The sequence below is a fragment of the Podarcis tiliguerta genome, assembly GCF_965153285.1.
Source record: "Podarcis tiliguerta genome assembly, chromosome: 5".
Lineage (NCBI taxonomy): Eukaryota > Metazoa > Chordata > Lepidosauria > Squamata > Lacertidae > Podarcis > Podarcis tiliguerta.
Window position 1 is genome coordinate 37,804,758 of NC_139538.1, and position 14,972 is coordinate 37,819,729.

The window sequence follows — 14,972 nt, forward strand, 5'->3', positions numbered from 1 at the left end:
TTATTTTTGTTGTGTTGGCATAAAATGAGGTGGAAGACACAGAGGAGTTGTGTTGCACTCAGAGTGATCCTAGAAATCCTTATGTGTGAGACAAGAACAATTGGTGTGATATGCAAGTACTGGAACTCATTGGTGTGGAATCATTTCTGCCTTACAGCTCTGTATTTCAACCACAATGTTTTTCTCAAGCTGTATTCCATAGAGGTTTAGTGGAGTTCCATAAAATGCAGCTTGTGTACCATTAACCATATTTCCCTGCAATACGCAGCTTGCAGCCAAGGGCTGAGTTTGTTTCAGAGGCACCTGAGGACATGCCATAGGCCTAGAATATGCCCCAGAATTCCCTGCAACATGCATGATTACTGCTGGAAAGGAAGGGTGGTTAAACTCCGTGGTTCTAACAGAATCCTATTCAAGATGCAGAAATCTGCCTGTGTTTATGGTACCAAACATATACCACCATATTCTCAATTCCTCTGTGTATACAATCTGGTGTCCTGAGTTCTCCTCATGTTCTGTTCATGCTATCTTGGAATATGCCAGAAAGTGGAGGTTTGGTCCTTGGGAATGAGAAGTTGTAAAAGCCATGCAGAAACAAGTGTTCTGTGACAATTACCACCCCCCACGTTCTCATTCATACCCTCCTTTTCCCCACCCTAAAATGCTCTTGCTGCTGCCAGCAGTTAATCTGTTGCTGTTGTGATGCAATGCCTGCTGTATCCAAGTCTAGCAATGGGGGTTTCTGCCATTCGCACAGCCTCCGTAGTTCTGACACATTGCTGTGGAAGTCTAAATGTGCACCTCTCCAAAGACAAGTAACTCTCCTTAAGGCAAGGAGAGAGCTGTTCATGCATGCTCATCACTGTGTGGTGCTGTGACACTAGTATGCACAACTTTAGCTCTGGAGCATGAGCAATGTCTGGTTGCATGTTTTTGGTTATTCCATTCCATGGGAATATGGTTATGTTCTAAATTACATGATTGATTGGTTTGTTTGTTTTTCTTCCACTTTTAATTTTTATTCAGTGGTACTTCATGGACCTCCCCCAGCTAAGATCAAGAGGGAACTCCACAGCCCTTCTTCTGAGCTGTCTACCTGTAGCCACGAACAGGTGCTCTGTGCTAATTATGGAGAAAAGTGCCTCTACAACTATTGGTAGGTTGGATGCTTTTGGATAGCTTGGGGAAGCATGGAACCTGAACTGGGTTCAGTTACAATTTGCTTCAGTTATGCTGATAAAAACATTAAGAACCACCTAGCTGGGAGCTGAGCTTGGTAGGCAAAGTTGGGACCATCAGGGAAGTAGAAACCAAATTAGATTTGCATTCCATTTCTAGGAAACCAAATACATGCCCATGTTGTAGTGCTAGTTATTACTCAGTATTCAGATGATTTGACTAATGGGCAGAAAGTTTAGACTCCACTCTCCAAATCCTTCTTGTGGTTAACCACATCCCTTGGCGTTAGGTCACACATCCAAAGAGCATCATATGTGCTGGTGTGCATGGTACCTGTGATCTTCTAAACTTAAGATATTCAGGTAGCTTCTTTAACTATAAAGCAAATGACATTTACTGCTATTGGGGCTGAGTTACACCAGGCCCTTTCTCGTGTATCAAAAATCTTCAGATAGCAGTGGGGAGGGACACATAGTAGATTGCTTGTGTCTTATCCATACATGCAATCTCTCTGAAGGAGACATGCGTGGCTTTTGCACACAAGCGTACAACAGGTGTATACTCCATCTTACACTCATGTGGGCGGGAAAGCCACATTTGAAGCAGCCTGTGGGCATGATTGTGTGTTGGTGAGTGGCAGGCTTGTGTGCCATTCAGATCACACCAAATTCTTGTTAGTTATCACAAATGGGGGAAGAGATAGCTCTCTCTCCCCCCCACACACATGTTTTTCAATGCAGTGAGTTTGTTCCTGAAATAATGGTGATTTTTTTTTTTTTATAAGAAAGAACAACAATTGGAAGCTACAGTTATCTCCGAGAAAATTGTGAGCGAAGTGTTTTCAAAATGAGCCCTATGACTCAGCCTGTTTTGTCGCTTGCCTGAAGTACAAAGATTCCCTTGAGGCTGTGAACAACCTCAACTGTTACTTCCTGACAACCATGAAATGCAAACAAGCCAGAGCTGTCAAGTGCAGCTAGCAGAAGCTGTGGAAATGGCTGCTGCCCATATTTATTACGGCCCTCTCTGTCTTCTGTTCACACAGTGCCTACGACAGGAAGCCCCCTGCTGCGTTCAAGCCATTAACTCCGCCTGCCACCCCAGCCTCACCTGCGCTCCAGAGCACCTCCCTTCCACCCCCGCCTCTGCCAGCAGCACCTGCCCAAACTCCTGCCCATGCCCCCAGCACAGGCCCTCTGCAGGGAGCGCCCCCTCCACCTGTCCCTCATGCCCTTCAGGAACCAAGGCAGCAAACCTTCGCTGTTCCCCGGCCGCCTCATCAACCTATTCAGATGCCAAAGATGATGCCTGAAAACCAGTATCCAACAGAACACAGGTAAAGAGAGAAAAGTACATTGGTTCTTTCTGTTTTCTTTTTAAAAAATCTGCATTCAAGGGCATTTTTTTTAATGGAGCTAAAATATAAACTTGGCAGCATTGCTAGTGCACACAGATTGGCACACTGAGGTGCTGCGTGTCATTCTTGAGTGCTGTCGGGTGATTCTGAGGGACAAAATCTTGTTCTTATTGCAAGAAGGCATGCAGCTATATCCTGAAGTCATTGAGGAATGCCATGTTTGATTATTTGAAGTCGGGGAAAGATGTTCAATTTGGAATTGAGGCAAAAGTTCACGACTTCAGAACTATGACTCATAGCTGAATTTACTTCCCTGGTATCTAAGGAATGTGGCTTTCTGGCAGGCAGCATCCTACTTTCTGGTCCTGCCATCCCAGGCACATTGTATGCTGGATGGATGCTAAAGGAGGGTTGTCATATTTCAAAAAGTTAAAACCAGGGCACTCCGAAAGTTGCCCTATGCTAAATTTAATAACTGCCGGCACTTTGAATCTTACCATTTTAATATTGGGTACTTGGGACCCTTTCAATTGCCTCCCTCCTCTTCTGATGTAGGAGGCTAGCCCTTTCCACTCTTCTTCTCATTTGCCTTGGGAGAAAATGGCTTGGCTTCTTCCCTTTCAGGAGTAACCTACTCCTACAAGAGACCATTGTTTCAGCCTTACAGAATACGAATTCATCAACAGTCAGGCCTGTCTTTCAAACTGGAACACACCATTTCAGTTATTATTAAATATTTATGTCCTGCGCTCTGATAAAATGGAAATAGAAATAAAATTTAAATAGATAAATAGATAAAACTGAAATAAATTCAATTCTTACCTTTTAATAGTTTCTCAGGGGCTTGTTTATCCTGCTTGTATTCACAGTGGCATTTGCCATCAATGAAACCCTAATGTGCTTGGTTGGTTTTGTTTTTCCATAAAGTTCTCTAATCTCCTTTTCCTTTCCTGGTGATTCATTGATCCCCAAGGCAAAACAGTGCCCTGGTTCACACAACACGCTAAGCCAAACCTTGGTTTAGCAAGACAGTGTGGGTTCTGGGAGAGGCTGTTTTGCTGCTCTGCCACACTGCACGAAGCCAAGGTTTGGCATAGCATGTGATCTGAACTAGGACTTGTGGTTGAGCTCTTTCTTCACTAAACACAAGAGGGGCTTCCCTGTCCTGTATTTTACGAATCCTCTCTGTGCTGTGGTTTAACTGATTTAGTATACCTGCCAAAAAGATGGTTATAAATCTCTCTCATTCTGAGCCTGCACTGAGATTTGCATTGCCACTGATCTTTAGAGCTGTCACTGTTTTCCAATTGCCAGCTCCCTGTAGTGAATGACTCCCATTCGATTTAACAGAAATTTGTGCACTTGATATTGTGCAGTCTGTGTCTCCTGCTTTCATTCTGTGGCTTGCCTGACACTTCAGCCTTCCCATCTTTACAAGAATCCTTTTTCTCTCACAATTGGGATTGGTGACCTTGTGTATTTACTGCAGACTCCTTTGATACTTGCCCAAATTTTATTCCAACTGCTTATATCTCTGTGGTTCTTGAGACACATCCCAGTTCCCCAAGTGTTGAGCAGAAGGCTAGGATCCTAGGACCACAGGCACCCCAAGTAATGGGATTTCACAGCTAGAGCTGAGGATAGCTTCTGTTTGGGTTCTTTGTTTTGCTGTTCAGGAAACTACTCTGCCTTTTTGGCCACTGTAGATGTTCCAGATTTGCACAGGGCGAGCTTTTAAAAGTGCCCTGAATTATTTGCATGGATGCAAACCCTTTCAAATGGGCCATGAAACAACCAGCATTTGGCAAGGAGGCAATTCTTAGAAATGCAATCAGCCCATGTGTATGTAGCTCATCTGTGCATGTCTTCCCCATAAAAAAGAGATAGAAAGTAGAGGACCAATGTGAAATGAGCTCTTAAAGCTGGAGCAGGTGGGGGGTGGGGAGGACTTGAAGGTCGGTATGCAAAGCTACTCAAATCTGTTTTGTGCAGAATGCCGTGAGAAATGCTCTGCTAATCTACACAAGAGATGAAACCATAGGAACATAAATCAACATTAAAGCTTCAAAAGATGAGCTTACCTCCAGAGAGAGATCTGTGCTCATCTGTCTCTGTGACCCTATCTCCACCTCATTTCTTTCTTTCTTCTTTCTTTTTTAAAAAGCAGCTTCTCTCTATCACCAGCATCTAAAATTGCTTTTTAGACCCCCAGGCCCTGAGCTCCCAATGACCTTAAAGCTATGCTAGGGACACTCTGCACAGTCCCATCTGGAAGTCCCTCTTCCTGCAGAGGCCATACCAGCACAGCTCTAGAGTTACATTCTGGAAGGTTAGAAGGAGGTGGATCGGAAGTGGAGTAATCTGGGCCTGTCAGCTGCAGAGGATCATGTTACAAAGCCAAATGGAGCCTGTGCGCCTCTGGGTGCTTGGGAAAGGAATTGATTGATAGCAATCGCCTTTCAAAGTGTGAAGATGCCTCAGCAGAGCAGAGGGAAGGGAGAGGCCGTGCCTTGCTTGCCAGCCTCTCAGACTTCAGAAGGAGGACTCAAGGGGCTTCTCCCCTTTTGCAGCTTGCTTAATCCTTTTAGGGGCTCACCCAGACACATCTAATTTGGGAGATACAGAGCTATTTCAGGTGCCCATCATCCAGATGTCCAGGTTCTGCCCCCCTCCCCCCGCAAGCATAAATAACTGATAGGGAGATGTGTCCATTTTTATTTTTTAAATTTCTATACCACTTTATATTTTAAAGAAAAATCACACAGAGGTTTACATCATATTAAATCAATAAAACAATCTTAAGAAAGTCAAATATAGAGTATACAGTCAAAGCAACAAAACAGAAAACTAAAATATTATCTTAAAGATTTCAAAATAAAACATTAGAAAGGAGGTCAACTACAGAATACGTATTTAACATCTCCAGCTGTTTTTAGACTCCAGTTCCCATCATCCCCGACCACTGGTCCTGATAGCTAGGGATGATGGGAACTGTAGTCCAAAAACAGCTAGAGATCTAAGTTTGGGAACCCTGGTCTACACAGTCCCCACCGCTGGTTCCTGTGAATAATGGAGGCATCCATGGAAAATGGTCCTGCCTATTTCAAGTCATTTCCCATCCTTTTAAGAATCCAACCAAGAATCTGGTCCACTCCAGGAAGCTAAGCTAACATCTGGACATGCACTTAAGAGTAATTTCTTCCAAAATACTCTTTTCCTTTTATCTCCAAACCCTTTTCAAGACACTGAAAAATCCCCCGGGCCAGAGTGGCATTCTGTCAATAGGTGTTCTGTTAAGATCTTAGATCTGAGGATGAGTGTTGCTGCTCTCCTGCCAGGCCTCTGCTTTGTTGAGCCTCTGTGTGTTCTATATAGCCTCAAAGCATTTCAGAAAGCACACACATTTTCTCCTGCATGGAGAGTTAAAGGCTTTAATCCCTCGCCTTATAGACAGATTAGCAGCCACTTTGCATTCATAGATTGCTGAGTGGATTCAAAATTACATAACCACTTGTTTGGTTTACTAAAACGTAGCCATAGTGAAATAGTCCTGTTGCTGTTCTTTGGCAAAGGGCAAGCTGCCTCTTCCTCTCCCTGGAGGTGGTCTTGCCCAGCTGATGGTCTAGCTTGATCAGTTCCAAGTCTGCTCCATCGTGATGTTGTCCCCCAGGGCTGTCATATATTAAGTCAGGTGTGGGGCAAGTAAAATGACTGGCCAAAGGGAGTTTGCAGGTGCTGCTGATTGGCAGCAGCTACAAAGCCCATGGTGCAGTGTTTTGCAAGTGCTGCCAATCTGTATGCAAAGCTGAGCAGATACCACTGTCTCATTCCAGTTCCTTCTAGCACTTCCTCTGGCGGCACATCCTCAAGTGCCATAACAGCTATTCTCCAGCAGCACATTGGTCAGCCTGCTGCAGAATTCCTTTTCAGAGCACTTGTTATCCCACAAAATGATCCAGGTGTTGGCTCCTTGCATGCAGACAGGGCTGTATGCCTCCAGCTTGGTCATACACCCCAATTGGGGTTCCACCCCTTCATAACAGATGGTTGTTGCTATATTGCACTCTTGGTGTTAAATATGGATTTCTGTAAGCTACGTGCGGTGGGCTGTTGAAGAAATGATTCTGCATCTGAAATGAAAGCTCAGCATCAGAACTGCTCTGTTTTCAGGGGAGTGCAGCCTGGAGGAAGGTTGTAGAATAGGGGTAGCCAAGGCACTGCTCTCTAGATGTTATAGCTCCCAACACCATTGGCCATATTAGCTGGGGCTGATGGGAGTTGTAGTCTACAGCATCTGGAGGTACCACATTGGCTGTCCTGCTGTAGTGGGTCTGGAGTGTGTTAAATGTGATTATAACTCTCTCCCTCTTTCTCTCCCTCTCCCTCATATTTCCACCAAGGTTTCAGAGACAGATGTCTGAACCTTGCCACCCATATCCTCAGCCAGGACTTTCTGGGGACAATCGCCCTGTCTACCACAGGCAGATGTCAGAGCCTATTGTTCCAGCAGCTGCCCATCCTCCTCAGGGATTCAAGCAGGAATACCACGACCCGCTCTATGATCACGGGGTCCCAGGCATTCCAGGGCCCCCAAGGCATGGGTTCCAGTCTCCAATGGGAATCAAGCAAGAGCCCCGGGACTACTGCATTGATTCAGGTGAGTCAATTCACTTGAATCCCTCTTAGCCACATGCAAAGGCTGGCTTGTTCCCACTGCATCTTATCAAGCACATAAAGTAGCCTCAGTGAACAGTAGTCGCTCTGTAGCCCAGGAATGGGGGAAGCTGTGGCTTTCCAGATGTTGTTGGACTTCTGTCTTCCACCATCCCTGACCATTGGCCTTGCTAGCTGGGGCTGATGGGAGCTGGAGTCCCACAACACCTGGAGAACCACAGGTTCCTTATCCTGCTGCAGCCAGTGGTCCAATCTTCAGGCAGTCCTTGGAGTATGAAATAAATCCTGTTGTGCTTGTTGGATCACCCAACAGTTTGGAGAATACATCCTCCCTTGGCAACAATGCAGGCACCGGTGAGCCCTTGCGTGGTTATGAGAGATGTCTCACCTACAGTATGCATTTGTTCTAGACCCGTGGTTCTCAACTTGTGGGTCCCCAGATGTTGTTGGACTACAACTCCCATCATCCCTGAGCTCTGGCCTTGCTAGCTAGGGGTGATGTGAGTTGTAGTCCAACAACATCTGGGGACCCACAGATTGAGAAAGGCTGTTCTAGACATTCCACCAGGCTCTTCCCATGTTTTGCCTGATAAGTTTTCTAAAACCCCACCCCTTTTTCCTGTTCCTTTAAAGCTCCACTGTTTTCTTCACATTCTAGCAAAGGGAGAGGGTGGAGCAGCTGTCTATTGTGGCAGTGTTTAACCTACTTAGAATGTTAGATTATCTCTTTCTGGCTTTTGGGGGGGGGGACAAATGTTAAAATCAGGCATTCAACAGATGTAGCAGAGAAACTAAGCTTCCATAATCTGAAAGGCATTACTGGTGCGGGAAGTGGAGCAGGGAAGAGAAGGCAGCTTTTCACCTTTCTCTGCAGCAGCTCTTTGTCTCCCCATCTTCTCTCTGGCAGCTCTAGTGTTAAGCAACCGGCTCCATGGAACAGCTATGATGAACCTGCAGCTGAGCACTCACCTTGGGACATGCAGGGGGGGAAGGAGGAGGGGGTGCCTGATCACTTTAGATTGTGCAGCTGCTGTTGGTGCAGGGCCCACTACATATCTGCAAATCGCCTTAGGCCTAAAAATACTGTGACCTCTTGGAGGCAGAGTGGAACAGATGGGGAAAGATCTAAAGTTAAAGGCTCCCCCCCCCCCGTCCTCTTTCTCTGCTTCTCACGTGCTATCAGAGGGAATGCAAAATATTAAGCTTGACTTTTTCAGTGTGTCCAACCTCTCCTGCAGGTTCATTAAGTTATTTTCTCACATGCTCTTGGAAAGGCTTTGCCTTCTCGGGAGAGACAGCTGCTGCAGCAAAGGGGATTGTATTACAGCTTCCAGGAACAATATGATGTACCTGATTTTTCAAGGGATCGTATTATTGCCCACATCTCCTATTTAGCTGTTGATTCATCTTGTCTCTTGATGCCAAATCCCAGTAGGTGAAAAAAAAATTTTATAGATGGATGGCAGAAGCGTAGAAATAGTTTGCATCTGAAGTCCAGCCTCTCAGATGAGGGGAAATTCATGGAATGGGCTGTAGCTGAGCAGCAAAGCACCTGCTGTGTGTGCAAAGGTCATGGGTTCAATCCCTGCCATCTTCAGTTAAAAGAGTCAGTTGCAGGTGATGGGAAATGGCCTCTACCTCAGATTCTAGAGAGCCACTAGCAGGGAGTGTAGACGGGACTGGACCGTATGCTCAGGTTTCTTTTCCATCACTACTTTGACTTGCCAATGTGAGTTAAATTGAAGCATCAGACCTTCAAAAATTATATATTTGTTTTTGGATAACCACATTGCCCAGTCTTCCACTTCAGAGATTGCTTCTGGACTACCATTTGTGGCACAATGGGTTTACCTATGTAGTCTGTGTGCCAACCTTAAAACCAGTGTTGGGGAACCTGTCGCTCTCCAGATGTCATTGGACTCCCAACTTCCATCGGCCCCAGCCAGCGTGTCCCAACCATCAGGAATTATGGGGTTTGCACTCCAGCATTGTCTGGAGGGCTCCAGGTTTCCCATCCATGAATCACTTTAGCCTATAGGATCTTGGCACACAGAAATGCGAATCTTGCCATGCATCTACAGTTGATTGTTGGGGCCAGGCAAAACGGGCTTCACCACATGGCTGGATTCTGCAGATAACCAGGGTCTCCACTTGGTGAGTTTTGCAGCAGCCTCTGTGGCACAGACTGTTATCTGAATCCAGCCGTGGAGAATTTTCACAGCACCTCCTTCTGTTTGTGGGGTTTGCAGACGTGTAGAAATTGGATGCATAATAATTTGTGCATGGTTTCCGCCTGATTTTAAATCCCACCTGGGCCCACTCCAAGGTACATTTAGAAAGCCCTTGGAAAGCCTTGCAGTGCAACACTATATATTTTTACTTGGAAACAAGTCTCGTGGTTGTCAGTAGGGCTTGCAGCCTTCAAAAGTAATGGTGCAGAAATACATTTCTTTCCGATCTGGACGGAGGATGTACTCTGCGAAACATTCAGGGAAGCATTACTGGAGAATCGTAAAAATAAATGCCGGATTTCCGAGAAACTGTCAAGTGGAATCTTGCAAACCTAGACATTGGTGCACTGGGGATTTTCTTCATTGGTCTGTCAACTGTTCAACCTGGAGAAGAAGTGAAGTGTGTTCAGTTCAGGGTGGTGTTAACCCCAATTCCATCTTTATTTCAGAAGTGCCTAACTGTCAATCAGCATATGTAAGAGGAGGAGGAGGAGGCTACTTCCCCAACAGCCATGATGGTAAGTGGGGAGTCAGGATGTACAACAACCTTCACAAACTTTGTGCCGCCCATAAATTTTGGACTACAAGTCCCATCAGGTGCAGCCAGCATGCTGCCTGCACCTGATGGGACTTGTAGTCCAAAACATCTGGACAGCACCAGGTTGACCAAGGCTGAGTTACATGTATATGCTTATGTATGTCTATGCACATATGAGGTAAAATGGAAAGGAATGTAGATGTGATTATTCCAGCAGGAAGTGAAAGGGAAACACCTTCTCCCATGAAACCAGAAGTGCTGGCTTACATGCCTCTGCTTAGAGGCCCTTTTGCTGTAACATAAGAGACGACGTTAAGGGAATTGGTGCCAGGAAATTTAATAATAGCACGACACTTCAAGCATTTTTACAGAGCTTAAGGGTGTTGAGAGGTCTTTATTTCTGTGATCCTTACAGCAGCCTAGGGCTATATGATGGGGGAGGCAAGGCTGCAAGAGATTGGCTTGCCTAAGACCACTTGTTCATTTTTGTTTATCGTGTTTCCATCTTGCTGTCGTCAAAGGAGCTCAAGGTGGTGTCTACATGATCCCCTCTCCCTTTTAGCCTCACAACAACCCTGTGAGGTAGGTTAGGCTAAGAGTTGGCAACTGGTCCAAATGAGCATCTGAACCAAGGTCTCCCCAGTCCTTATCCAGTGCTCTAACCCTGGCGCTCACCTAGTGAATTCAGAGGTTAGGTTTGAACCAGGGACTTCCTTTTGCTCTAGGCGTTTCCCTTCTTCGTCTTACTATCTCTGAGCCTGTCTTTATGGCTCTTTCCTGACTCTTCTGGTGCTGTGAAACTCACTGCCCTAATTGAGGTGTACTGATTGCTCAGCAAACTCTGGGGAAGATCAACCCACATTGAGCACTGATCGAAAAGACTGATTGTCTCAGCAACAAAATTCAGCCACGCTGAGCTTTCTTCAATCCGCTGAGTTCTGTGTTAGATCTTCACAGATAGTAAGTGCTCCTACCCACCCCTAGCAGAAAATTGGCAGTTGCCAAGAGTAAGTATGTCATCTTGCAGCTGTTAATTACGTATTTATGCCATAACTTTAAATGGACTGGGGAAGCCAGTTTTATTCAGATTGTGATGTTATCTGCCTCCTGCTAAGTCCTCATTGTCTTGCTGTAACTCCACTCCCCCAGCCTGATGCCCTCCAGATGTTTTGGACTAAATGTTGAGTTTGATGGGTGTTGTAGTCTAGAACATCTGGTGGGCACCAGATTGGGGAAGGTTGAGTTACCGCAGGAGTGAAGGGCCTGTAGCCTTTCAGATGGTGTTGAACTCCAGCTCCCATCTTCTCTGGCCATTGGCCATACTTGTTGGGACTGATGGGAGCTTCGCAGCATGGCCAGAAGATTGACAGGGCTGTTTTCGGGCCTGTCAGAAATTCAATCTCTCTTTCACCCATTTCCTTCCTTGGACACAGATATGGCTCATTCCATTTTACCCACAAAGTGGTTTCTTCCTTCCTGCCCTCTCCTTTGGCACCTTAGGTGGCAATGCCAGCTGCAACCCTGGCTCTAAATACCTGACTTCAGTGGAACTTTATCTGAGCAAGAAGGGTCTCTCTCACATGTAGACAGATAACACAGGAGAGAACTATCTTTAAACTCAGTAGCTACACACTGAAGCAGCAAGCCCATTTTGGCATGGTTTGAATGGAGTGGGTCCATCTAATAATCGCTGCCCTTACAGTGACAGCCAAGGGCTCTTCCACATGTGACAAATTTCCTACATTGGCAGGAAGTTTGCATGTATTCCGTGCTGTGTACTGAAAATGGATATCTTACTGATGAAGTACCAAGGAGGTTTGGATCTTTGCGTATGAGAACTTTGCGTATGCCACCTGTGATTGAAGCGACATAGGAAATAATTGTAATAAACAAAATCAAGTCCCAGCACACTGGCCTAGCTGATAAATGTGGCAAAACAGATCCAGGTGTATTTGTCACATTTTTAAAGCGGTTTGCACATACACACAAATCATATTTGTGTGAAGTGTTCCTTCATGTCACATTAACTGCGATAAAGACCATAGCTGGAAGGATAGTGGATCTATAGGCCATGCTTTAGCCAAAAGAGGGATTTCATAGCAAGTTGTTGATTATGATTTTCATAGTACAGAACTAGAGGTTACATGTCAATGAAAGATTTTGCTTTCAAACCAGTTTCCAAATAAGGCATGTAACATTTCTGTAACCTCCAGGATCGGATCCTTTAAACTGCTTCTTGGATCTGTATAGAGGAGGCAACCTAAACAGGATCCCTCCCTCCCTCTCTAGTCCAGGGATAGGAAACATGGAGGCCTCTCAGATGTTGGACTACAACTCCCATCACCCTGACGATTGGCCATGCTGGATAGGACCAATGGGGAGCTGGAGGTCCAACAGCCTTCCCATCCCTGTTCTAGTCAGTTTGCAAGTGTTCTGGCAAGGCAGGGGGTGGATCCGGTTCCACATCGCCTCACTTGAACTGGCAAAGCACTTGCAAGTTGATCAAAGGGGGTGGGTGGGTGGAGAGGCCAGTATCATCAGTGAGCAAAATGGGCAAAGCCTGGCTCGTCCTCCAGGCCTTACCCAGCATAAAGCCAGTCCCCCATCTCTCAGCTCCTTGGAGGAAAAGTGGGATATAAATGTAGTTAAGTAAATAAATAAAAATTCAGCCACTGGTGTTTGTTTGTTAAAATTGTTGACTAGTGGAAATGGCTATAAGTAGGAAAATAAAGTGAAAGTGTTTTGCTGCTGCCGCTGCCGCTGCTGCTACTGCTACTGCTGCTGCTGCTGCGTATCCCTCCCTCTGTTGCAAATGCACAGCTATCCTGCAGTCTGTGCTGAACTGGAACTGGACCCACAAGAGTCGTAACAGGGAAGCTGATCCATGGACACGGAAATCTGTTGACAGCTTTAAAGTGATATGATGAAATGCAGTGTAGACATTTGGTGAGACTTAACCAATGCAGTTGGAGCACATGGGAAGGTTCTTTCTTTTTTTAAAGCAGTTTAAACTGCTTAAGAGTTTGGTCAGATCCTTAGAGGTTGGTGAGATCCAATCAATTAGGATAAAAAGCAACCCTAGGAAGTTCTTAGATTTTTTGTTTTTTACGGTGTTCTTGAGTGCCACACATGCTGATACTCTTGCAAGCAACATTGGGGTGCTTCTGCCCAGACCCCCATGCTTGTCCTAGCCAGTCTAAATGCTGGCCTGGGGATGGGGAGAGGCAATGCGGGTGACAGAGTTCAAGTGAAGGACTGCAGTGCAAGAAAACCAGCTTCTCAGTACTTTGTTTGCAGTACTCTTTGCTCCACTTGCGGTTTAGCACTTCTGTGTGAAACCAACTATGTGGGAACTTTCTGTCTGGACAAGCCCATGGAGTTGGCAGAAGCAGCAGCTGGCACATTTGCAAATAAGCATTTCAAGGCCTTACCTGTTGCTTTTAATGAATGGCTGAGTAGCTGCCATTGCTGCCAACAAGCAATGCAATGAAGCGAATCAAACCGTCCAGGAAGGAACAGCTTAAGTGTGTGTGTGTGTGTGTGTGTGTTCAAGTGCAATACATTGCAGAGAATTTGTGGTGAGCTAATAGATGTGAATTTTATCTTCCTAGGATTCCCCTATGAGAAAGATGCCCGGCTCTACTTTGATGACACCTGTGTTGTACCAGAGAGGATGGAAGGTAAAGGACTGTCCGCTTAGGTTTGTCTGGGGTGAAGAGATTTTGCAGAACTCTAGAGAGGTCAGAATTGGCCACTAATTAGCCAATTCACCCATGGGCTTCAATAAGATCTACCTCGTTTGTGCTGAATATTATGGGGAAATTTGCTGCAAGACATAGGGCTCCAGGATTGGAGCTAAGTACCAATCAATTGGATGCTAAAGCCTATGAAGGAAGTGCTGCCAGCCAGGTGCCGAGTTGCTTTCACATTCAGCTGCCTATATAGCATATTGCTTCATGGGGAGAGGAGTAAAAAAAAAGAAGCATCCGCAGCCAGATGTGTAGCCACTTCCTCGCTCACCTGGCTTCTGTCAGACATCCAGAAGTTAATGGAAACTGCAGCAGGGGATAGGTTGAGCACTTGGGATGTCAGTTCTAACTGGTGTGCGTTTCCGTTGTTGGGAACAGGTAAAGTGAAGCAAGAACCCACAGTATATCGTGAAGGACCTCCATACCAGAGGCGAGGGTCACTCCAGCTGTGGCAGTTCCTCGTCACACTCCTCGATGACCCAGCCAATGCTCACTTCATCGCCTGGACTGGCAGGGGCATGGAGTTCAAGCTGATTGAGCCAGAAGAGGTAAAAGAAATCTGAGAGTGAGCCTCCAAAATGGCTGTGACGGTTGCACTTTTAATTTACTGACTGTCAAAACAAAAGGTTTGAATTTCAGCTGACAGAATGGCTGGGAGCCTACTAGAATGTAACAGAGGATGAAATGCTTGAAGTTCAAATGAAAGTGTCACTGGGAGAAGGGAGCTGGATGAGACCTTAGGCTGGCTGATGTGAAATGCTGCCGCTTAGCTTCTGTTGACCTCTGGACCAAGCCACTTAAACCGAGGGCCTAGTAGCACTAGGAGAGACCTGGCAGAGTGGGTCTGGCTAACTGAAGGTGGCACAGAGGTTGTGGTGTAGGGCTGGTGATGACTTCAGCCTTATGGTGGAAACTGGTGTGTGTGTGTGTTTGCTTGGTGCTAAAATTGGACATGTACCAGAAAGATTGCAAAAAGTTGGTGGTTTTGTCCTAATTCCTTCCCAACTATCCTTTTCTGTCTAAAATGACTGATGTTGAGAATCGAATAGCAGTGGTTCAGGGCCAGTCACAGGGTAGCCAGCAACCCAGATGCTTGCTCAGGAGCTTCTGTAAGTCTGCCTGGTGGGACACAATGGCTGCAGTTCACTGATACTGGTGCACCCAACCTGGAATGATGCCTGTTGAGGCAGGGACATGGCATGACAAGTGCTCCCGAGAGAAAATACCAATGATGTGTGCCATGC

The 14,972-nt window shown here is 45.8% G+C and overlaps 1 protein-coding gene across 1 annotated transcript in view; it reads left to right on the forward strand.

Moving 5' to 3' along the window:
* Positions 1-14,972, forward strand: part of ETV5 (ETS variant transcription factor 5) — a 41,355-nt gene that overhangs the window by 15,300 nt on the left and 11,083 nt on the right. The window contains exons 6-11 of the mRNA XM_083443321.1: positions 1,027-1,156; positions 2,225-2,515; positions 6,937-7,193; positions 9,891-9,959; positions 13,591-13,659; positions 14,107-14,276. Coding sequence (XP_083299447.1) covers positions 1,027-1,156; positions 2,225-2,515; positions 6,937-7,193; positions 9,891-9,959; positions 13,591-13,659; positions 14,107-14,276 — 986 coding nt within the window. The remainder of the gene's footprint in view (positions 1-1,026; positions 1,157-2,224; positions 2,516-6,936; positions 7,194-9,890; positions 9,960-13,590; positions 13,660-14,106; positions 14,277-14,972) is intronic.